Below are 24,867 nucleotides of genomic sequence, written 5' to 3'. Positions count from 1 at the left end.
TTTTTGATTAAATATTATTTGACATTTAAGTAAAAAACATTGAACTTAGTTTACACATTTTTGAAGAAAATTATTACATGATTTCGGGATCATTGGTCTCTACTAGGATGTTTTGATAATTCGTCAATTCGCTAAACCGAGCTGATCCGATCTGATTTGTGCGGTTCGATTTGGTTTTTTAGTGTCGTGGTTCGGTGATGGATAGAAAAATTAATAATCCATAATGACTAGATCGGTTAACGGATTAGGTGCTGAAAAAATCGAACCGATCCGTGGCCAATCCGGATAACTAATATACATATATTATATAACATATATAGTATACCGTATATGCAGAATACATTATTGATGTTTTTTATTTCTTTTATCATTAAGTTTTCAAAAGTTTTACTGTTTTACGAACCTAAGATGCTTTACTACTTACACTTTTTAGTTTTTATATTTTTTTCATTTGCATGTGTCTCTGGCCTCCCATCAAATCTCATCGGATCCCATAAACCCACTGCTCTACTCACAGTCTCTTATGGAATCTAGACAAGTAAGCATCTCCAATTTACATCGACAGATCATTTGCTCTTCATCTACATCTAATTTCCAGTGAATTCATAAGTTTTTCATTATTTTCTTCTATGAATTTTTGTTCTTCTCTTCTGGAAAAAAATTTTGATTGCTCCATCTTGTCACTTAGTTTCAGTTCTACCTTGTCATTTTCATAGCCCATTTATTAATATGTATAGTCTTTAGAAATTTATGCATGACTCAGACGAAGATCAATATTTCGAAACAGAGTTAACAATAACAGATTCTCTTTTTCCTTTTAAATTTATGTATAACTCAGACGAAAATAGTATTTTGCCTCTAATTTTAGTTTTTTTAGTTGTATTTTGTCAAATCCAATCCGTAAGAATCGAACCGAACCGAACCAATCCGTTATTTCACGGATCGATTTGGTTCGGATTGAGAGTCCTTACGGATCGGTTCGGTTCGGTTTCAGATTTAGCCAATCTGTGATAATCGAATTAGTTTGAATTTTATACAAAGTCGAATCGATTCGATCCATTATCGGCCCTAGTCTTTATCTCATACCATCAAGATCAAGTAATAATATATCATAATCATAAACTTATTAAAAGAAATTATTATATAATTTGAGATTCACGACTAGACTAATTTAATGTGAATAAGAACTTACATAAGTGCACGCCCATGAGCCATGCTCAGCGACAACCAAGTCATATGATCACAGGTGACACTACTAGAAAAGATTAAAAGTTAAATTAATAAATATAAAATGAAAAAGCACTAACCTTAAGCTATCGTACAAAAACCTATTTAGTCAGTAAAAATTCTCTACCGGTCTAGAACAAAAAAAGGCATTTTGGGGAACTTGGGCCCAAACCCCGGTATCAGGCCGTTTATTGACTTAAACGTGTACAGTGGAGATTTGTTCATTAAAAAGTGGAAGATCAACGGTCCTTAGTGAAGTGGTCTCTCATTGAAGAGGCGATTTCCACGGTAGCCCCAAAACACAATTTGCAAACTGGGAAAAAGCGGATCGGTCTCTATTCTCTTCACTGCAACTTTCAATTCGTATCTTTACCTCTCACACGACAAAGGTAATCAATTTTCGAATTTAATTTTAAATCTAAATCGGCTATGACAATCTAATTCTTTCAATGATTATTTCGCCGTCTTCGATCTAAAAGTTAGGGTTTCGATTTCTATTCTTTTGCATCTGCGAGATCTTTCATTTGTTTAAAGTTTATGTTTTCCTTTCATTGGATCGCGGGTTGGTTTCCATATCATGGTTTTTATTTATTTATTTATTTATTTATTTGTTGAGTTTCGTGTGAATTGACTGTTGATTAAAGCATGTTTATATTTCGTAGTAGTAGGATATCTTCGCTGTCTTTTTTATATGTTCTGATTGAACTCTTCCATGTGATTTTGTTCCCATTACTTGGTATGTTCATTAAAATGACACACTTTATTTGTTTTTATCTCCATATAATATGCCTGTAAGCTTGTATCGTATTCTGGTGATGAATTTGGGTTCTCTCTTTTCCTCTCTCTTCCTCTATATATATATATATATATATATATATTGTACTGGAAATTATAAATTCGAATTATAATTATGTGAGGAAATCAGCGTCCCTCTTAATCTTATTGATGGATGCAATTTGCTTAATGGCTCATTCTTAATGATGGATTTCACCTACCATGGTACATTACCGGTGTAATTTCCTCTTTTTACCTCTTCGTCTATTTTGATATTGCATGGTTTGTTGCAGATGGCTGAAGCTAAATCAACTATGAGGAAACCTGTGTTCACCAAGGTTGATCAGCTGCGACCGGGCACTAGTGGCCATAATTTAACTGTAAAGGTTGTTAGTGCAAAGACGGTATTACAGAAGGGTCGCCCTGACGGTCCCCAAGTACGGCGAATGCGGATTGCTGAGTGCATAGTTGGAGATGAAACTGGGACTATTGTATTTACGGCCAGGAATGACCAAGGTACTTGAAATTCTTTGTTAGTTAATTCTTGCTCATGGTCTTTTATGGTTTTGTACATCCACTCCCTATTACATTTTTTTACTCCATTTTTTTTTTTTTTTTTTTGGTTTTGCACCCGGCTATCTCAGCCTTTTGCTTAGAACTGGTTGTGTCCTGGGTATATATTGAATTTTTTTTTTTTAATGAATCTATACAAGAGAAGTAATTGGCAGCCATCAGGGCACTTTACAAAGATTTTTCCAATTCCATTTATTCTGCTCTAGTACTTGTTATTTGGTTCAGTGTTATTTGACATTGTTATTGATCTTACTAGTCTGTGGTAACCCCAATGTGCTACTGTGGATAACCCCTGATTTGCTTAGTAACTTGGCTTTTCCTACTTATTATGGCATTTTTGATGTGCAGTTGTAATTTATTTTCCTATGTTTCTTTTGATTTTAAATATTTTTTGGATAAAATGTTTTTTGGCATTTTGGCTGCACCAAAAACCAATAAAATTGTTGACATCATTTGTTGTACATAAATTGACTCTGCCACAAAATCCGCAAGTCATTTTATGCTTTCTCAAGGCCAATGTGTTTGACCATTTCAATAGAGAGATGAAGGCCAAATTATCACTCACCTAAAGAATTTAAATGACAATCTTTGTAGGTTAAATGTCAGAAGTAGTATCCCAAACTTGAACATCAGGTTTTCTTAATGAAAATTTGTGGTCGTGTGGTTCTTACACACACACACATGCTCTTCCCGGAATATGAAAGTAGGTTGTAAAACTAGAAGACAGCTTACCACCCAAGTCATTTTCTAAAGTTATATTCGAAGCAGATTTGCCCTAAACTTGTCACGTGTATATACCTAAAAACATACATTTGTACATGAGCATAATGTGAATAAATCACTTATGTGCACACACACACACATATACGTAGTACTAAATGTTAAGATTATGTAAGTGAACACACACACATATATATATATTTATATACTCACATACATGCATACACATCTATATATCAACCTAATACTAATGTAAAAATGTCCATCTTCACCTTCCTGTGCATGTTTATACAAATGTTTATTTTGTATTTTTATGTGCTGTGGTGTGAACTCATTTTCTGATCTTGATCTTCTATCAGGATTTATAGTTGCCACTCGTATTTCATTGACCTTCAGAAACATCTGATGATATATGGCATAGGCATTGTTAGATTGACTTGATGGTGTTTTATGTATGGCTCTTTTTTGCGATGAGTTCAATTTTGTCTTGGTGACAACTGTTATTTGCAGTTGACTTGATGAAGCCTGATGCCACCATAATCCTGCGTAATGCAAAAATTGACATGTTCAAAGGTTCAATGAGACTTGCGGTGGACAAGTGGGGTCGTGTTGAAGTGACTGAACCTGGCAGCTTCACTGTTAAGGAAGATAACAACCTGTCTCTGGTTGAATATGAACTGGTCAATGTTGTGGAAGAGTGACTTGTTGAAATGCAGTCATTCGTGTTATTTTGGGGCCAAAACAACTGAATCAGGCAAGATGTGGATTGTGATATATGAGATGGCAAAGTGAGTTTATGTTGTTTTCCGGGTTATCTTGTTTGCATGATGTCCAGGAAAACTCTTGTTTAGGAAGAAGAATCTGGAGTTATTACTACAAATGAAAGTCTGATTGTTCTTCGGTGGCTGTCAAGGTGGCTGGTGGAACAAAGTAGGGCTCTAGCACCACTGATAATCGCAGTAAGATTTGATAAATGGAACTTGCTTTGGTGGTTATTTCTATTGGGACATGGATTGCTCTTGTTATGAAATATTATATATGAATATTGTGCCAGTTCTTTCTCATATTTTTGTTTTCGTATATAATTTTCTTTTGTCTGTTGTTTAGTCAAGTTTGTTTGTCCCAAAATTCGCAAGACTCTAGCTGAATAGTAAATATGAGGGGAAAAAAAGGAAGAGGAGGAAATGAACTTACTCTTTTAACTGTCTTGCTCTTTTTGAGATTGAAAGTACGCGACATTCTTAACCGAAAAAAAAAAAATCCCCAATTTCTCATGGATACTAGGGTGTGTCTGCCATTTACAAAATTTATCACCTTGGTCTTCATATATATATATATATATATATATATATATATTTAAGATGCAATTTTTTTTTTCATTTTTTATTGTTTAATGAAATATTTTTTACTTGTTTCTTCTTTAAGGAACTGTTCAATTTGGAATATTAGGGTTTTTTTCTTTTTTATCCTGTCATTGCTTCAGTGGGAATTTAGATGAAAAATGAGTTATTGTATAACAGGATATCTATGTGGCACGTAGATGAGTGAAGTTATCAAATGTGGATAGCATAATGACTAAGGAGAAACGCATGGATATATATATTGTTCCAGAGTTTGGTTTAAAAAACATTTGCTATGTATGTTTTACTTCAGAACACCCTTCTAAAATTTTCTTAATGTCGATCATTTTTAAAATGAGATATTTAGAGCTTCGATTAGCTCATTGCACAGCCCAAAATCAAGTACGTAGTTCATATAGATTTGTGTTGGGCTGGGCTCTGCCTCTGCGCTTGTACGCAGAAACAATTTGCCGGATGGCACAAACGCCAAGTATGCCATTGATTTGGGTCATGTTGACTATTTATTTCATTTAAACAATGTGCGGCAGTTTCTTTGTTCTCACGGCTAACTTAATTATATTAAAATGATTGTTCTCAATATTTTCTCCATTCTGAAGCTCGCCTGATTGAGAAAGTTTGGTTTGCACGAGACGTCAATCAAACACTTGCATTAGGGAATTTCCATTAAAACAAACTTTATAAAAACTTGTGTCACTTGTAAAACATTGTTGTACAGTGACATTAATTACTGAAAAACAACCGAGGTTCCATATCATTGCCAATACAACGAGGTTTGGTCTTGATGCAACACAATGACACTGATTTCTGAATCACAATTAACCTACAAAGGAGGGCGGACTGTTCATTTACGGTCACAGTTAGGATTGGTAGTTTTAAATACATTAATTACTTGAATTTTTATTTTTATTAGACTCTACAAATATTACTTTTTTAGACAAAAATACTCTAAATGAATTCTGAAACAGGAAAAAAAATATAGATAGGATAATTCATTCACAAGAGATGAATGGATTTTAAAAAAAATAAAAGGAAGGAGAAAAAAAAATTTGCGAGAAAGAAATCCAAAAACAATAAAAAGAAAGGTTAAAAAAAAAAGAGCGTACAAGATGGATTCTAAGATCAATTATATATTTCTTCTTACACTTATCCTTAAGTGAATGAATTCTTTGTTTTTACTATTCTTGTATAAATGGATTTTTTTTTTAAAAGAAATAAAAGAAAAGAAAATAATTCATTCACCAAGATAATTGTAAAAAGATATATATACGTATATAAAACTATTTTTTTTTTCTAACATTTTTTTTTTTCCTTTTTCAACATCCATTTATATAACATTAGTTATATATTTTTTTTCTAACATTTTTTTTTTCTTTTTCGGCATCCATTCACATAAGATCAGTTATTATTATATATACACACACACACATCTCCATTATGAATAGATTAAAAGAGGAGATAAGACGAAAGGGTAGATAATTTTAAAAGGGAATTTTTGTCTTAAAAAAATAATGTTTGTAGAACTCGTGAAAATAGAAACTCGAGTAATTAATGAATTTCAAACTAACCAATCCTAATTGTGATTGTAAATGGCCAGTGGCTTATGCGACTGCAATTAACACTTTTTTTAAAAAAATATAAAAAAGATTGGAATTCCCGGAATGGAGACAATTACAAACTAACTTAATCCGATGAGCACCAATTTATCAATTAAAAAGAATAAAAATCAAAATTATTCAATAATTTTTTACAATTGAGCATTTGAAAGTTCATAGAATCAAAACCCTAATAAATTCTTATGGACTCGTATCTTCTCCTGCAACGTGGAAAGTGAAGGTTTGATTTCAATCAAGGACAAATGGGTGTATGAATTTCTTTCCAAAAAAAAATATATATCAGTTTTTCTTGGTGGAAAAGAAACATTCAAATAACAAGGGTTTTAGATCCTTGGGGTTTTTGTGAAGAAAAAAATGGCGTACAATTTTGCAATGCGATTTCTTCAGAGATCAACGAGGTACTTGTTAAGTCTCAACCGGAGAGCGCGACGTGGGCTTGCACCCACAAATCCCACTCCTGCCCCTCGCCTATCTCGTCCTCATAACCATCCCTTCTTCTCCTCCAGGTTCTTCCCCTATATTCTATATATGTGTGTGTGTGTGTGTGTGTGTGTGTATTGGTGGCATTTGGATGCATTTATTATCAAACTCATTCATTGCTTATGTTTTCCCACTTTCACAAAAATTTTAAAGCTATCCATTGTAGTATCTGATTTGAAAATGTGATTGGGTGCTATTCGTTTAAAGTTTTGATAACACGAGTGTGTACATGTTTAATGAAGGATTCCAGTTGAATTGAGTTGTGCTGAGTCTTTGTTGGGTATGCACTCTATTACACTTTCTACTTTCCTCAACTCCTTGTTGCCTTCAAAGGTGGTTGCCTCTCATTATGAAGGTACTTCCTCAAAACTCCACCTTTTTATTTGCATCCTTATCGATCTTATAGATTTTTTAGTTTATGAATTCGATTCTGGTTTTTATTTGTTTGTGTCCAGCAACACAATACAAGCCGGAACACTTAATAAAATGAAAAAGAATATACCCAAATTAATAAGAAATTCAATGTAATTAATTGTATATAAAAGTCAGAAAAGTCAGCAATCCCAAGTATGTTTGATTGGTTCAACTTAACTAGTGTCCAAGATGAACTGATTATATAACACATTGCTGCATATGAACACAAAATCTATGTATGTTGTTCTCTCTCCAATAACTGACAGTAGCAACAAATGTGACTTGTATGCATGGTCATTGTTTGTATGCATATTTCTAGTTGCTCTGAGATGTGCTGAGCATAGCATCTACAATTTCAACTCTGGTGTCTATTATGCATGTGCTTGATGTAGTTATGATTATTTATTATTATTTTTTTTATGGCTATTTTAAGTACCATTGGACAAAAGGGACTTTGGTGTGATCTCACTGTGTTGTATATTTTTTTGGGGATTATGGACCATGTAGTTCCACAGGATCCTTTGAGATATTACCCCTAAAAATCTTGTATTCTCTCTCTTTTTTGGAAGTTGAAGCAATTCACCCACACACCATGCTTTAATCTTCTACCCTGATTTCATACTTGCAACTCATTTCATGTGTAGAACAACATTGTCGGGTTGCCATTATCCTTCAGATAGCTAGCTGTTATTGTCCTCTATGACCTGTTCCTTGTTACGGGATGTAGGACAAACTGAATTGAGACAAGCTCATGGATTTCCAAACTTTGATGATTCCATCATTGGGCAGGGAAGAAAATATGTGGAGAGTGGTTGCTTTGTGTCTAACTTTTGCCTTTGTTATTGAAATTAAAGCTTTTCTGATTTCGAACAAGGATGCACAATATGAGATTTAGCTTTCGTGCTAAAAGTTCTCATTCAGAGTGGTTGCTTTGTGTCTAACCTTTTTTTTTATTATTATTTTTTTTTATGATGAATTTTCTCTTGTTTTTTAGGATTACTCGCCTTGCCAGTAATGCCAGCTGCTTTTGCATCAATGGAGTTATTAATTGTAATAGCGATTTCGGTGGTAGTGACGTATTTGTTGCTGATGCTGGGGATGTTGCTGATGCTGGGGCTTACGCTTTTGATAGCGACATGGTGGTGGGATTGCTAATGGGGACACCGGCATCCTGGAGGTGAAGGTGTGACGGTGGTTATGCAGCAAGAAGAGGTGGTTGTCACATTGGATGTTCTGCTTGCTGTGATACAAGTGGTGTGGTGGTCAAAAAAAATTCTCTTTGGTAAATTGTGGTGGTTCATTTAAGATCAATTTATTATTTACTCCAAATTCTTTTACTTCCTACATCTACATTGGCATTTTTAGCTGTGGTTTTTTTATCATCTTTGGAAGTTCTCTTTTTGGGTATTCAAGAATTACTAGTGTACAGCGGAGCAATATTTAGAATAAAACGATGGAACCTTTATCATTCCCAGAAGACCAAAAATTAGTGTAACCCAAATGCTTCATCATGGTCATAGGCTCCTGCTCACACTATATAGTATAATCTATATTTGTTTTCAACTCAGGCACCACCATGGTTTTCAAATAGTGGCATCAAGTTCTGTAATGATAGAGTGTGGTGTTATTGGAGTGGTTGATTTGCTCCACGTATATTTGGGAGTCCGTGTTCAAACTTTGCATCATTCCTTCCTCCCTAACCACTCACCCTTGACATTCTCATCATAAAAATAATAATAAAAATAAAATAAATAACAACTAACAATTGCACTACCACACCACCCGTGGAGATCCACAAAACCCATATAGTTTAATTATTCAAATAAGTAACAAGTAATTGAAAATAATCAAAAGCCTTATGAGATATTTGACTGCATAATTCAGAATACAATAAAGTAACAAGGGAAAGTAATTTTTTATTTATTTTTATTATTTTTTTAAAGTTATTAGGGAAAGTAATTTTTTATTTATTTATTATTTTTTTTTAAAGTTATTGAAATTGGAAACGGGCTTGAAACACCAATTGAAGAGATAATATGTCAATTACTCAAGAGTGAGAAAACTCACGTCATGGTTGGGAAGCTCACTTAGTGGGGATCTCTTTACAAAATGAGTAAGAACAGAAATAGGGTATTGAGAAGGTCACTTGATGTGGCCTTTTAAAATTTTAAATTTATTTTGATAATAATAATAAATAATTTTAAATTTATTATTTTAAATTATAAAAATACCCCAAAATGTTTTACAAAAAATAATTAAAAATTATTAAATTAATTTCGACTTTTAAAGTACTTGGGAAAAATAGAAATGATTTTAAGATTTTTAACCCTAATAATAAAATTGTTGCAGTAAGAGATAACTTAAGCTAGCATAAAATTTTCATTTCCTTCTCCACCTTATAAATCACAACATTAAGTGGGAGTGCTTCTCTATTGCTGGAAAGCACTTCCATTTTAAAAAATTGTGGTGCAAAGTGTTTGGTGAAAAAAAAATAAAAACTCTTAAAGATGATAGAGGTTAGGTCTAAAAAGTGCGTTTAATTAAAGTTAAGACTGTTTTACAGGTAGAGGTACATGTTTTTAGGTAACTAATTACGGGTAGAGGTATGTGTTTTTAGGTAACTAATTTTGTTATAAACAATTTAATCCCTTTATATTTTTTATTAATATAATTTTATCCCTTTTAGACTTCTACACACAAATAACAAACAATGCATGGGACTTTGTAACAAACAAAGATCCTAATTGATTTTGGACTCTTCAGCCGCCTTTCAATCTCAATAGTGCCGATTTGCATTACCATAACTTGTAATTTGTTTTTAAAATAACCATAATACATTTATGCTATTATCTTAAATGACAAGTAATAAGATTATTAATTGTGGTTGAAGTGTTTAGTTTTATTTTATGAAATGTTATCTATATTGCAAAATATTATATTATTAAATTTCATTATTAGATAGCATATGAGCAAATTTGCTTATTTTATTACTGAAGGATCCAAAATCAAATACAAAATAATCATCATTAAAAAAATACAAGTTCATCTTTATAAATCATTGAACTTAATAGAATTTTATAATATTTAATATTAGGAAATTATCATATGGTTAAGGATAAAGTGTAATTGTGGAGGGAAAAAAACTCCCTCCAATAAAAAACGCACACGTCACCACTACCCATATCTACAGGCCAATGACATATAAGGCCCATCATGCTCAAGTCCAAGTTGAGGGTATTTACAGCCCAAGACCATTCCATCAAGGCCGAATCAAGAAGCCATCAGCCCAGCTTGTCGTCAGCCCAGATATGAGTATTTAACATCCGGCCTGTTACCCAAGCCCAGCCGGATCAAAATATATTCAGCCCAAGAATGCACAAATCCTACCATTTGAAGAATTTACCGTAGAAGGAAAATTCGGATAGGAAGTTCTGTACAAGGCAAGTTCTATGTATGGAAAATTCAACAATGGAAAGAACTCTATTAGAAAAGAATGGTTATATAGAAAGAATTGGAGGGCAAGCAACGCAAGTCCTACCATAATTTTGCAATCTTTTGTATATAAATAGAGGCTAAGACTTCCAATAAAGAATCAAGCAATTCCACACTTCTCTACACATTGTTCTTATTTATTTTTATTGTTTTTGAGTGAGTTGTTTTATTTTTCTCAGTCATTATTGGTTGAGCGAAATTTTACACCTACATTTTGGCGCCGTCTGTGGGAAGCGTATAGAAATATACTCCCACTTGTTCTTCAAATTAAATCCTTTAATCGTGTCTGGAATGTCAAACGGAGAGTCAATAATGAATCAACAGATAGAATTGATGAAAAAGATGCGAGAAGAGTTCTTGCACCAATTTGAGACACTCCGGCAAGCAAACGATACGAGTGTCGCCCAGATAGCTGCGCTTCAGCAGCAGACTCATACGCTGCACACGGCCATGGCCAGGCTAACGCCACAACCACCACCAGGCGATGCTGCGGCACCACCTCCCACCCGGAATTTACCTCCGGTTCACGAGCCTCCAGCCAACGAGACACCACCCAACGGGGCTCGACCTAGTGAGGTTCAGCAAAAGCAAGGGACGAGGTCCGAGGCGGTTGCTTCGGATAATCTCCCGCATCGCACTCAGGACGAACAGGCCGAGTCCAGCCGTAGGCTTACGGTATGGTCCAATGGCGTTTCGGATGGCGCACGTGTACAAGATGCCTTCGACGAAAAGAAGCTCTTGAGAGTCCAGACACCAGCCGAGATGGCTAGAGAGCACAAGAATTCCTTGGTCAAGACCCCCTTTACTGACGAGATGTACCTTGTGGAGAGGCCGAAGAAGTTCACTATGCCATCCTTCACCCAGTTCGATGGGGCAGGAGACCCCTTTCGGCATCTTAATCATTATGCGCAAAAGATGGCACTGGACGATCATAACGATCCGTGGATGTGTAAGGTTTTTTCTACCAGTTTAACCGGAGCAGCGTTAGAATGGTTCAGGAATAGGCCACACAAGTCTATCCCTGACTATGAGACCTTGTGCACCATGTTCTTAGCCCAGTATTGCGGAAATAAGAAGCAGAAGAAAAGTATCGCCAGCCTTTTCACCATAAGGCAAAGGAAGGGAGAAACTTTGCAAGATTTTTTATCCAGGTTTAACATGGAGGCCTCGGAGATAGCAAATTGCCATCCTGCCACGGCAATCGAAACGTTTAAGTTGGCGATGATCCAGGTAACCAAGTTTCACACATCCTTAGTCAAATATTCCCCCCCGGATATGCAGACTTTGAATGCTAGGGCACAAATCTACATCCGGTTGGAGGAAAACGTAGCCCACCGTGCACAGCACGCTACCCTCGTCACGGTGGAAAACAAGTCTCGAGAGAAAGCTGTGAGCACAAGGATGCAGAAGGTCCCTCATACCGCCACACAAGTCACCCAAGCGTCTGAGAAAAGGCGAAGGACAGAGGACAGGCTTACCCCTCTCCGTACTACCTTGGCGCGCCTATTCCAAGAGAATAAGACGAGGTTCGCAACTCCTCAGCCCATGAAGCAACCCTTGGAGCAGAGGGACAAAAGCAAACATTGTGCCTACCATAGAGATTATGGGTATACCACCAATGACTGCAGGTCCCTACAGCGACAAGTAGAAAGCATGATAGCGAGAGGAGAATTGGTGGAGTATCTCGCCACAAAGGAGCACGTAAGACCTCGGGAGGTTAACCCTCGACGGGTAGAGAGCGGTCAGGTAAAGGTTATCCATGCTATACATGGAAGGTCAGAGGATGATGAAGAATCTGAAGAGTTGTACAGATCCAGGCTGCGAGAGGCTCATAAGTTACGCAGGTTGTCTTCGGTAAACACAGTTGCACCAGGCAGCATCAACATTGGATTCGGTAACAATGACCTTTCTAGAGTCCAGCGCCCGCATGAGGACCCCTTGGTCATCAGCTTCCTGGTAGCGAATTACATGATCAGGAGAGTGCTGGTAGATCCGGGAAGTAGCGCCAACATCATTACAAAAACAGCTTTTGATCAGTTGGGGATTTCACCATCATCCATCAGGCCAACTTCCGGCCCCCTAATGGGATTTGATGGTACTAAGGTGAATCCGCTTGGGGTGGTCGATCTATCCGTTACTGCAGCAAAGAGAACTCTAAAGGAAAACTTCGTCGTGACAGAGATTCATCCATCTTATAACCTCATTATGGGAAGAGGTTGGATCCATCGTATGAATGGAGTCCCTTCTACACTTCATCAATTAATGAGGTGTTTATCCCCGGATGGCAGGGAGGTCATCGACCTCTGGGGAGACCAGGTTGCTGCCAAAGAATGTTACATGCTAACGCTACACGAAGCAAAGAAAGCGTCGAAATCACCTCAGTCAGAGGCGAATCCCAAAGACGCAATCAAATAGCAGTTACAGTATCCTCTGCCCAAGTATCTCAAGGCAGAGGAAGAAGCCGAAGCTGAAGCACCTACCGAGGAGTCCCTCGAAGCTGTAGAGGTAGTCCTCGGAGACCCTCAAAAGATCACCTACATTGGCTCATCTTGCACCGCCGAAGAGAAGGAAGCATTGATCAGGGTTATTCGGTGCAATTCGGATGTCTTTGCCTGGGATCACTCAGATATGGTGGGGATCAATCCTACAGTCTCATGCCATAGTCTGAGGGTTAACCCAGAATTCAGGCCAGTCAAACAGAGGCACCGACGGTTCGCACCTGAACGCAATCGCATAATAGCCGAGGAAGTGAATAAACTGTTACAAGCAGGATTCATTCAAGAGGTGCAATACCCACAATGGCTCTCGAATGTAGTAGTCGTTCAAAAGAAGAATGGGAAATGGAGGGTGTGCGTAGATTATACCAACCTTAACAAAGCTTGCCCAAAAGATAGCTTTCCTCTGCCCAAGATTGATCAAATGGTGGATGCTACGACGGGTTATGAAAGGCTCACATTCCTCGACGCATACTCTGGCTATAATCAGATTCCCATGAATCTTGAAGATGAGGAGAAAACTGCTTTCATCACAGAAACGGGCACTTACTGCTACAGAGTGATGCTCTTCGGTCTAAAGAATGCCGGAGCCACCTACCAGCGACTTGTCAATAAAATTTTCAGTAATCTGCTGGGCAATACAGTTGAAGCCTATATCGATGATATGGTGGTTAAAAGTATACGGAAAGAGGACCACCCGAAGCACCTCCAGGAGGTCTTTAATACTCTCAAGAGATACAATATGAAGCTGAACCCCACCAAGTGCTCCTTCGCCGTTTCGTCAGGACAGTTCCTTGGGCACGTCGTAAATAAAAGAGGAATAGAAGTAAGCCCAGCTCAGGCAAAGGCACTCATACAGAACCAGGAACCGAAAACTCGCAGGGAAGTGCAAGTTCTAACCGGCCGAATTGCGGCTCTCAGCCGGTTCATATCCCGATTATCTGATAAGTATAAACATTTCTTTGATGCTATTCGATCCAAAAACAAAGATATGTGGGGACCTCAGCAGCAGGAAGCTCTCAATCAATTGAAAAGCTACATGGCAAAACCCCCAATCCTTTCTGCTCCAAAGCCCGGAGACACTCTCATCCTGTACCTGGCAGTATCAGCTGTAGCAACCAGTGCAGTGTTGATTAAAGAAGAAGACAAGGTTCAGCACCTAATCTTTTACACAAGCAAAACTATGACGGATGCCGAGACACGGTACAGCAAGACAGAAAAGGTAATCCTGGCGTTAATTTATGCCAAGAGGAAACTTCGACATTACTTCGAGTCTCACAGCATAGTGGTACTTACAAATTACCCTATACGGGCTATCCTAGCTAAACCAGACCTGTCTGGTCGAATTACAAAATGGGCTATTGAACTTAGCTCTTTTGACATCACCTATGCACCGAAGGTATCTCACAAGGGGCAGTCGGTAGCGGATTTCCTACTAGAGTACGAAGATCAACCTGAGGAACCGACACTTCCAGAGCCATACTGGGAGTTACGAGTTGATGGCTCGTCCAACCGGAAGAGGGCAGGGGCTGGTATTGACATCACAACACCCGAGGGTACCAAGCTGCAGCAGTCAATTCTGCTAGATTTCCCATCTACTAATAACGAGGCCGAGTATGAGGCAATGCTCGCCGGACTTCGGTTAGCTAAACAGCTACAGGTACGATGTTTAAAAGTTTTTAGTGATTCACAGCTTGTGATCAATCAAGTGACAGGGCAATATTCTCCCAAGGAGGAACGTATGAAGTCATACAAAGATGCTGTAGAGAGTGCTATCCGAGAGTTTGATCAAATCGAGTTCCATCAGGTACCACGAGATGAAAATGCCGAAGCAGATCGATTGGCCGCAGCCGCATCGTCTTCAGATGAAGAATTGGTTCGACTTGTTCCAATCGATGTTCTCGAAGGACCTAGCATTAATCCCCAGCAAGAGGTGATGGTGATCCCGGAAGTACCACGCGAGCCCTGCTGGATTGATCCAATCGAAGCCTACCTCAAGGAAGGGGTTCTCCCGAATCAGAAAGCTGAGGCAAGGAAGCTTAGGCTTACCGCGGCTAAGTATGCCATCATCAATAACAAGTTGTACCGAAGGTCATTCTCCGGTCCCTATCTCAAGTGTGTAACCCCTCCTGAGGCTCTCACAATTCTAAAACAAGTTCATGAAGGAGATTGTGGAAACCACTCCGGAGGAAGATCCCTTGCACACAAAATTCTGACCCAAGGTTATTTCTGGCCATACTTGGCTCGGAATGCCGAGGAGTACTCAAGACGATGTGACAAGTGTCAGCGTCATGGTCCAATAAAGCACCAACATGCCGAGGGTTTGCACGCCATGGCTAATCCATGGCCGTTCGCCCAATGGGGGATTGATATAGTAGGACCATTGCCCAAAACCATGGACAAAAAGGAGCATGTGCTTCTGGCTACGGATTACTTCACCAAGTGGGTGGAAGCTGAAGTCTTCTCTAGCATCACCCACGAAGAAGTAAAGCATTTCATTTGGAGCAACATTATTTGCCGGTTTGGGGTACCAAAAGTCATCGTAATGGACAATGGTAAGAACCTCGATAACAGAAGTACAAGGAAATTCTTTAGCGAACATGGAATCTTGCAAAAGTTGGCTGCAGTTAGTCATCCACAAGGCAATGGGCAAGCTGAAATAACTAATCGCACGATATTCGGGTGCTTAAAGAAAAAATTGGAGAAATTGAAGACAAAGTGGTACGAGAATCTCCCTCAAGTGCTTTGGGCCTATCGAACCACTCCAAGACGACCCACGGGAGAAAGCCCATTTGCTATGGCATATGGGTCCGAAGCTGTCATTCCTACCGAGTCCATAATCCCAACCCTTCGGACATCCTTGGTGCTGGAGGGGAACAATGAGCAACAACTCGAACATAGCCTTGATTTGGTGGACGAAATGAGAGATGCAGCACCAATTCGACTCGCGGCCTACCAACAACAGGTGTGTAACAGTTATAACAAACGCGTCAGGATCAGGAGTTTTGTGGTAGGCGATTGGGTGTTGAAGCAGGAGACAGCTCATGTAAAGAAACTGGAACCTCATTGGACCGGATCCTACAGAGTTACCGAAGTAGTGGGGAAAGGAGCATATCGTTTGGCCGAAGCTGGCGGACGCCCCATTGCGCGTCCTTGGAACGCAATACACCTGAAAAGGTATTTCCATTAGTTAAGTTTGTCAATTTTGCTATAAGTTCTTCACAAATAAGGCTGAATATGTCCGCAGTTAGCCAAACTTTTCTTTATTTTGCTTCTCTTTTCAATATCACTCTCATCTGTTTTTGTTTCTTTTTATAAAAATGGGGAGTCATACGAACTCTATGATTACGCAATTTTTATGCGCATGCCAAGTCACACAAAACAATGATTTTTACAAAACAAAAACAAAAACGAACAAAACACAAACACAAAAACCAACAAGCACACAAGACACAAAACACATGAATTATGGCCTGTGCTTAAAACTTTCTATCCCACATCGATAAAACAGTATGTGCTACATTCTGTTATATATGGGAATATTCAAATAGTTAATTACGGTGTAAGGAGGGCCCACTGGTATTTAAAGCTGTCAAGCTCAATACCAGAGGCATTCCTTACACCGACTTTTTTGACAAAATTTAGTCTATGTCCCACATCGGATAGAAATAGAGAATAAATGCGGTTCATATATGCGCGGTCCACAACATTTGGCTGCCAAGAAGGGAGTATCAGTGGAGGCAGGTCTCTAAAGTCGACAAATGGAGAACTTCACAGCCACTGTTACTCGCTTTCTTGGCCTCCTATCATTTTTGAGTCTTCAGCCTCATAATAAGTGATTTGAGGAAAAATATGAAATAAACCTCCCCTCAAGCTCAGCGCCGGGGAGTAATTCATTCGCCTCGGAGCTCAAGTGTCCAGTTCGGCACAACCTCCCCTCAGGCTCAGCGCCGGGGAGTAGTTCTCTCGCCTCGGACCCTAAGTGTCTGGCTCGGCAAAACTTCCCCTCTGGCTCAGCGCCGGGGAGTGATTCATTTAAACCTCCCCTCGGGCTCAGCGCCGGAGAATAGGTCATTCGCCTCGGACCCTAAGTGTTCGGCTCGGCGAAAATCTCGCCTCGGACCCTAAGTGTCCGGCTCGGCAAAACCTCCCCTTTGGCTCAGCGCCGGGGAGTGATTCATTTAAACCTCCCCTCGGGCTCAGCGCCGGAGAATAGGTCATTCGCCTCGGACCCTAAGTGTTCGGCTCGGCGAAAATCTCGCCTCGGACCCTACGTGTTCGGTTCGGCAAAACCCCCCTCCGGCTCCACGCCAGGGAATGTATAATTCGCCTCGGATCCTGAGTATCCGAGGCAGCTTCGGACCCTAAGTGTCCTACTCAGATCAGAACTCTTTCCTCCGGACTCCAAGTGTTTAATACCTTGTGTATGCGGATATGTCATAAGTTCATCATATTCCACCCCACATCAGGAACACATGAGAAGGAAAGAGTATGTATACTGAAGGCAAGTAGAAGGCGAGGAAGGTTCATTTAACAGTTAAATCATTGTCCATACGACTCATCCTGCGATATCAACTAAACTGTTAAAAGGATCTCCTTCTTCCCACAATCCTTGCATTTTCACGAATAGCATAAATCCGAAGTATAAAGACAATGTTTAGTGTTTAAACACATTACCAGTCAGAGAAATATATCAAAAGCATACAGCAAAAACAAGTCAGGCAAGCCTAAAACGAAAAGTTATATTCATTATCCCAAAACAGGCTGTTCATAAAAACAAAATACATAGTTCTACTTCCTCTTCGGATCGAAGGGAGTAGATTCAAAAGCATCCACTATATTAGGACTTGAGGTAGCCGCAGGAGCAGGGGAGCTAGGAGTACCCTTCAGGTGTGCCTTCACCATCTCGGCAAAGCGAATTTCAGCTTCCAAAGCCTCTGGCCCTTCATCATATGGGAAGTGCACCCCCACCTGCTTGTCAAAGGCGTCCGGATCCATCGTCTTAGGGCCTGAGCCCTGATTATAGCCAGACCGGAACGCCTTAGCACTAGCCAGGTGCGCCAGATAGGAGTAGCGCCCCTGCATTTGCTTCCCCGCCTTGAAGCAAGTAGTAAGAGCCTCGGTCAGGCGTTGAACCTCGGCCTGAAGAGAATCCACCTTAGCCTCAGAGGCTGACAACTGCCTCTTATACGCATCCTTGGCTTCAGAAGCTATCTTCAGATTGGTAGAGGCAGTAGTGGCTCTCTTCTCTGCATTGTCAAGATCCTTTTCCAACTTCTTGATGGAGAGGGATTGAGCTTCAGCAGTGGCGCAGTGGGCCATGGTGTGGTATAGACTCTGTTTAACAGGGAAGCAAATATAAGCATAAATAGAAACACAAGCAGGCAAGAGTAGCATAATTCTGAAGGTGCAATGCGAACCTCTATGGCCAGGACTGGGGCAGAGAGGAGTAGTTGCTCCAGCCCCATTTGGCTGTTGGCTTCCTCGTCCTTTGGGAGCCACATTCCTCGAGCCACCGCCAGTGCAGCTGAAGGGTCTGTAACCACAGAATCCCCTGAGTGTAGGACTGACCTGTCAGCCCTGGTGAAGGAAGGAGTCCAAGGAGCTCCAGTCTCAGCAAGAACAAAGGCCCTGACTTCATCTTCAGGTTCAGCCTCCCCAGCTTTTTTCCCTCTGCTTTTAGAGGGGACTTTACCCTTGCCAGAGGAAGAGGGGTTGAGGTGAGATTTCTTCAATGGTGGTTCCTCAACCTCCACCTCATCCTCAGTTGATCCAATGACGACCAAGGGTTGGGCATCTCCGGCTTTCTTTTTTAAAGCCTCAGCCTGCCGTATCTCCTCCTCGGTCATAGGGAAACTGTCAAAGGATGGTAAAGCCAGGTCCATGAGGTCTGCAGCAACGGCACTGGAAGCAATGTCCTTGAGGTTGGAGGAAGTTAGCAGGTCCTCGATAGGCAAGGGGTTACTCCAGACTCGTTCCTCAAGAAAAGAAAGTCTGTTCCTTGCTGCGGAGGCCGGGAATGTAGCTGAAAAAACACCAAGAAATTCATAAATACGGCGAAATATTAAGACTTGGCAAGGAAAACAGCCAGAACACTTGGTATGAAGGGAGGTTAAATATTCTATACCTAATTTCCCGAATTTGCGCGGAATAGGAAGCGCAATTGATTGGGACACGAACCATTTCCCTTTAACTACAACCATCCTTTCTTTCCATTTCTTTTCGGATGAAGGAAGGTTCGTGCATATCCTTTGATGAAGGGGAGAGGTAAAAAAGAAGCGACTAGGCTCGGTCCCATGCTTAGATATATTGTAAGTAAGCAGAAGGTCGGCAAGGGTCAAATCCAGAGCCTCTAATTTCCGGCGCACCAACAACGCCGAAAGGATGCGAAAGAAATTGGGATTTACTTGAAGGGGGGCAAGACCTAGCTTATTGAAAACTAAATGATAGAAGGGATGAAGAGGGAATCGGAGGGCGTTAAGGTGCCCTACAGAAAGAAGCAACTCATCCTCCTCAATTCCCTCGCCGGAGGTGAAATCGGCACCCTCGGGATATTCTGCAATGTCTACTCCTTCAGGAACATCAAATTCTTCTATTACCGAAGCAATAGAGAATTTGATGCGGCGAATAAAGATGATTGCTTTCTTCTCTTCATGGGTAAGAACGTAATCAGAGCCTGAGGTGGATGTTTCGGTTGGAAGAGGGGAAGTACCTGATGGATTCAACGAAAGGCGATCTGTAGAAACCCTAGGAGGGAGAGCCCTAATGCGAATGGGGGAAGATGAAGGTGTGGATTCAGAATCCCCAAGGTCTACACGTTCGGGAGTAGATGAAGTACTCATAATGAAAGATTGAAGAGAAAGATGAGAGACTAACCTGACAAAGCGAAGGAAACGATGAAATGAAGGACGCAGAAGTGCAGCAAAGGCAAATGTAACTCTTGCAAAATCTTATGCGACGGAAGTAATAACGAAAAGCCACGAACCGTTTCTGAAGCAAAGTGAAAACCGGTTTCAATTCCCTCTTTAATAGGAGCCGTCACTCAATTAAAAATGGAATTTGGGGCAAAGTGTGGAGGGAAAAAAACTCCCTCCAATAAAAAACGCACACGTCACCACTACCCATATCTACAGACCAAGGACATATAAGGCCCATCATGCTTAAGCCCAAGTTGAGGGTATTTACAGCCCAAGACCATTCCATCAAGGCCGAATCAATAAGCCATCAGCCCAGCTTGTCGTCAGCCCAGATATGAGTATTTAACATTCGGCCTGTTACCCAAGCCCAGCCGGATCAAAATATATTCAGCCCAAGAATGCACAAATCCTACCATTTGAAGAATTTACCGTAGAAGGAAAATTCGGATAGGAAGTTCTGTACAAGGTAAGTTCTATGTATGGAAAATTCAACAATGGAAAGAACTCTATTAGAAAAGAATGGTTATATAGAAAGAATTGGAGGGCAAGCAACGCGAGTCCTACCATAATTTTGCAATCTTTTGTATATAAATAGAGGCTAAGACCTCCAATAAAGAATCAAGCAATTCCACACTTCTCTACACATTGTTCTTATTTATTTTTATTATTTTTGAGTGAGTTGTTTTATTTTTCTCAGTCATTATTGGTTGAGCGAAATTTTGCACCTACAGTAATAAACCCCCCTCAACTATACCCTGTGCAATTAACCCCCCTCCACAACAAATAACCCCTCTCAACTATGGTCTTGGTATTATCTTAGGACAGAGAGTGTTTTTCAGGTCATTTTTAGTTATCGGAAATTTGAAAAGTCTAATTTACCCCTTCATAAAACGGTGCCGCATCACAATTAGGAAAATAAAATACTGGAGGACACATGTCAACAGTCTATTGGCTACTGACTTTATTATTATTTTTCCTTTTCTTTTTTTTTTCTTTTTTTTATCTTCACCTGGTCTCTTCTCACTCCCCTCTCTCTCTACGCGATGAACCCCCAAATTGAAAAGGCAATAACGAAGCCAGCTATTGACAGAACGGCCGGCAAGGCGGTGACGAGCTTGGTTGTGGTGGCTTAATAGAGACGGGCTGGCTGTGACGGCGAGGCAGGTGGAGTGAACGACAAAGATGGTGGCGGCGCAGCCGGTGTAGGGCTCGGTTGACTCGGCCGTGAATGACTCGTGACGGCAAGCTTGGCGGGATTGAACGATAGCCGAACTCATGGCGAGTAAGGAGGCTTCGGACGGTGGAAAATATGAAGGCGGCCTCGGCGGTTTCGGCTTTGGATGATGTCGGCTGTGATGGACGGCGGGTGGTGCAGCGGTGGTGATGGACCGGCGAGGGCTCGGCCGTGAGGAAGAAATGCGGCGGTGGAGTGGACCGGCCGGCAAGGATGAATCCAAACTTCTAGTTTTGTAAATGGGTTTTGAGTTTTTAATTTTTTTGTAATTTTGATTTTTTCTTGTTCTGTAAATGGGATGAATCCAAGCTTCTATACCTTGGATCGTTTCAATTCTAATGCCAAAGGACCGGTCACGAGCATCTGTAAAACATACAACATATATATATATATATATATATATATATATACATATATAGGCAGATATATATTGCACAGATTGATGAGGAAGAAGGACAAAACGTTAGGGCTTGTTTTGATACTAGTTGGGTCCAAATGTCTTTAAAGGTCATTATGGTCTTTTTACATTCCATAAGGGTTTTATGGTCATTTAGAGAAATATGGGCTATCACACGGTAGAAATCCATCGGCTGGTTGCCGAATTGGATAAAGTGCAACCAAATAACATACTTCAAGAGGATTTTATGCTAGGGCATAGTTGAAGAGAATTTATTGCATTTTACCTTATGTTTAATGTAAAAATAATATAGTAAAATTAGTAATAAAAGTGTTTTATAGGATATCATTACCAAACAAATTTTAAAGGTGCTTCAAGTATAAAAACTTGTTTTATATAACAGTTCTATTGTTAAAAGCCCTTTTAATACTCTAACAGCAATCCAAACAACTCTAACAATCCTTCACTTTCCCACATTCCTCCCCCCTCCATTTCCACCCCCCTCCATTTCCATCGCGTATTTCCGTTACCTAACCAGCGAGTTCCTCCCAACAAAGTGACTTAACTCCTCGCTCGCGAAACAGTAACTAAAATATCTTTGCGGCATCACATCACCACACATCTCTGAAGTTCTGCAATTTAAATAAGTCCCTCCTCTTCCTTTCTCTTTCTCTCTCTGTTTTCTGGTACGTATCGCTCAGTAAAATTTCTAGAGTTGTCATTTCACTTTCATCGAACCCTAATATCAGTGTTACTGTTGATGATATATATACACGCACATTCACACATATTAGGCTTTCAGCGTGTGATGTATTCCTCTGCAGGAGCAGAGACTATGGGAGCTTATTGCAATGGCGACTTCACTTCTTCTCCGAACTACACCTTTTCTTCTTCACAAGACTTTAGATTCTCCAAGCATGTCCACGACAATGTCCATGGCAACATTTATCTTGATCCGGTAACAGTCTCTCTCTGTTTCAATTTCGCTTTCCAATACAATGCTATATATATTAACATAATTGTTAGATGGATTATTTTGATATTATCACTTAGGTTAATAATTGTTAATTACTCCGTACATGGCTTCTGGTGGATTCAAGATTGATGTGTATTTATTTTGAAGGGACTGCATTAGATTATTACATGCCCATTGTACTTAAAAAAAAAAAAAAAAAGAATGAAAGAAAATAGAAATACGAATAACAGGGAATATAGCTCTAGAAGTAAATACTGCACCTAAAAGAATTTAAAAATGTTTGTGTATTTGTGTGTGTGCGCGTGTGGATGGACTGGATGGTGGTATTGCAACTTGATTAAAATATAATGTTTTTTTTTTTTTTTTCTTTCTTTCCTAGTTGGTACTCACACACATATGTCTTCATTGAGACTTGTACCCCTAACCTCCATTTGGAAAGTAGAGGCTTGGTACTGGCCTGCTGGTAATACACGGTTGTTATTTGGTGCATTTGTTACAGCAAACATATATACAGAGGTCAAGGGCTTAGATTAAGTTATAGAGCCCATGAGTGTAGTTCACTTGTTTGGTACGCTTTTTGTTTTTGGTGTTTTTTTTTTGTCGGGAACAAAGGCAGTTTATTTTGTTTTGCGTAGTGCCGAAACATTTTGTGAATAGTGGCCAAAAATCGAAACACCAATTTGGTGTTTTTATATGTTTTTGCACTGTTGCGTTTGAACTGAACTGTAGTGATGAATAGTAGTTTTTTAATTTTTGGGTTGAAAAACTCTTAAATGACGTTTTTAAACTAATTCAAACTTGCAACAATTTTTTACCAAATATGTTTTTATGTTTTTGCTTCTTCACGTTTTTTCTTCCAAAAATCTTGCAACAAATGGACGTTACCAAACATGCTTCCGATTACTATTCAAAACACTCTACAACAAAACACTTGTTTTCTTTCGGGTTAAAACAAAACGCCAAAAACAAAACGCATACCAAACAGGCCCTAGATTACCTTGGGTTTCTTTATTCTAATGTTTCTTATACCTACTAGCTGCAACCAAACTTCTGAATATGAATACACAATAAAACTTAAGTTTTATTGCAGTCAAGATAATTTTATCTAATATCTGTTAAGTTTTATTGCAGTCAAGATAATTTTATCTAATATCTGTTCTTGTTATGGTTGCAGCTTTTTCTGAAGTTCATAGATACTGAAGAATTTCAGAGGCGAGTTTATGTTTATAATGTTTTAGATTAGTTGCCTAAATTTTACTAATTTTTCTTTGTTTTATGTCATTTTTTGTTGTTGATATTTTTTCAGTATGCGCTTATACTAGTTTTTCTGACTTACTGAAATGATAATAATGATTTGATTATATTGCTATATTTCAGACTTCGGGATCTTAAACAACTTGGTGAGTTTGATATCCTCCTGACATCCATTGTTACAAATTGTTCTCCAACCAGTTGAGGTTCGAAATGTAGTAATTGATCCATTCTTGTGGGAATTGTTTACGGATGTTGTCTACCTTACACAAACATCAAGAATTTGGTATTAACTAACAATTGCCACTGGCCCACTGCATTTCTCAAAGTTATGAATTCATTTTAGGCTTATCCTTAAGGCTTCACACCAATCGATTAATGAAATTGTGTTAGGAGCTCTATTTAATATAAGTTTAAGAGCCAAATCATTGTAAAGCAAATGCTCAAAAGGTGATGTAATTTAGATGGTTCAGTGCACGCCTTACCTTAATCTCATATGAATTTTCTTATAATATTTCACTTTTTAAAATCATTTTAAATGGTTTCATCCCATGTTAGTCTCCTTTTTACAAGAGCATCTATAGTTCTTCTCTGGATATAACCTAAGTCTATTTTTATTTTTATTATTTATTTATTTTTTATTTTTTAATATTTATTTTTTTTATCTTATTACTAATAGGTGTCACTTCTAATTTCTTTCTCACATTTTGATTAGTAGCTCCTTCTGGTCATCCCTGTTATTTGTTTCTTTTTTTAGAGTCCATCACTCTGAACCATATAACTGTTCGATGAAGGTTTCCTTTTAATTTATTTGTGACTCTTTTATTGCATAAAATCACACTAGCATGTCTCCATTTTGTCCAACATTCTCCAATTCTACTAATTATATCACCACCTCTCTCATCATCTTTTTGTACTATAGACTCTGAGTATTGAAAATGGT

The 24,867-nt window shown here is 39.1% G+C and overlaps 2 protein-coding genes across 7 annotated transcripts in view; both read left to right on the top strand.

Moving 5' to 3' along the window:
- The first annotated feature begins 1,471 nt into the window (after positions 1-1,471).
- On the top strand, positions 1,472-4,358 carry LOC132284092 (uncharacterized protein At4g28440-like). Its single transcript, XM_059786159.1, has 3 exons — positions 1,472-1,616; positions 2,295-2,517; positions 3,805-4,358. Exons 2-3 carry the CDS (start codon positions 2,295-2,297, stop codon positions 3,993-3,995), a joined length of 414 nt encoding a protein of 137 aa, XP_059642142.1. The 5' UTR covers positions 1,472-1,616; the 3' UTR covers positions 3,996-4,358.
- A 17,807-nt stretch (positions 4,359-22,165) lies between these two features.
- LOC132284945 (uncharacterized) overlaps positions 22,166-24,867 on the top strand; it is a 12,155-nt gene continuing 9,453 nt past the window's right edge. For 4 of the 6 annotated variants that reach the window (XM_059787091.1, XM_059787089.1, XM_059787085.1 and 1 more), the window contains exons 1-4: positions 22,166-22,383; positions 22,522-22,655; positions 23,848-23,885; positions 24,051-24,073. In XM_059787091.1, the coding sequence (XP_059643074.1) occupies positions 22,533-22,655; positions 23,848-23,885; positions 24,051-24,073 (184 nt within the window). In that variant the 5' untranslated portion in view covers positions 22,166-22,383; positions 22,522-22,532. The remainder of the gene's footprint in view (positions 22,384-22,521; positions 22,656-23,847; positions 23,886-24,050; positions 24,074-24,867) is intronic. The other 2 variants (XM_059787086.1, XM_059787090.1) reach the window with 2 other exon arrangements.

The sequence above is a fragment of the Cornus florida genome, unplaced genomic scaffold (assembly GCF_030987335.1).
Source record: "Cornus florida cultivar Cherokee Brave unplaced genomic scaffold, ASM3098733v1 CherokeeBrave_3.0.0_Hap2_Chr11, whole genome shotgun sequence".
Classification (NCBI taxonomy): Eukaryota; Viridiplantae; Streptophyta; class Magnoliopsida; order Cornales; family Cornaceae; genus Cornus; species Cornus florida.
Note: the sequence above shows the minus strand (reverse complement) of the source record. Positions and strands in the feature narration are given on the sequence as shown.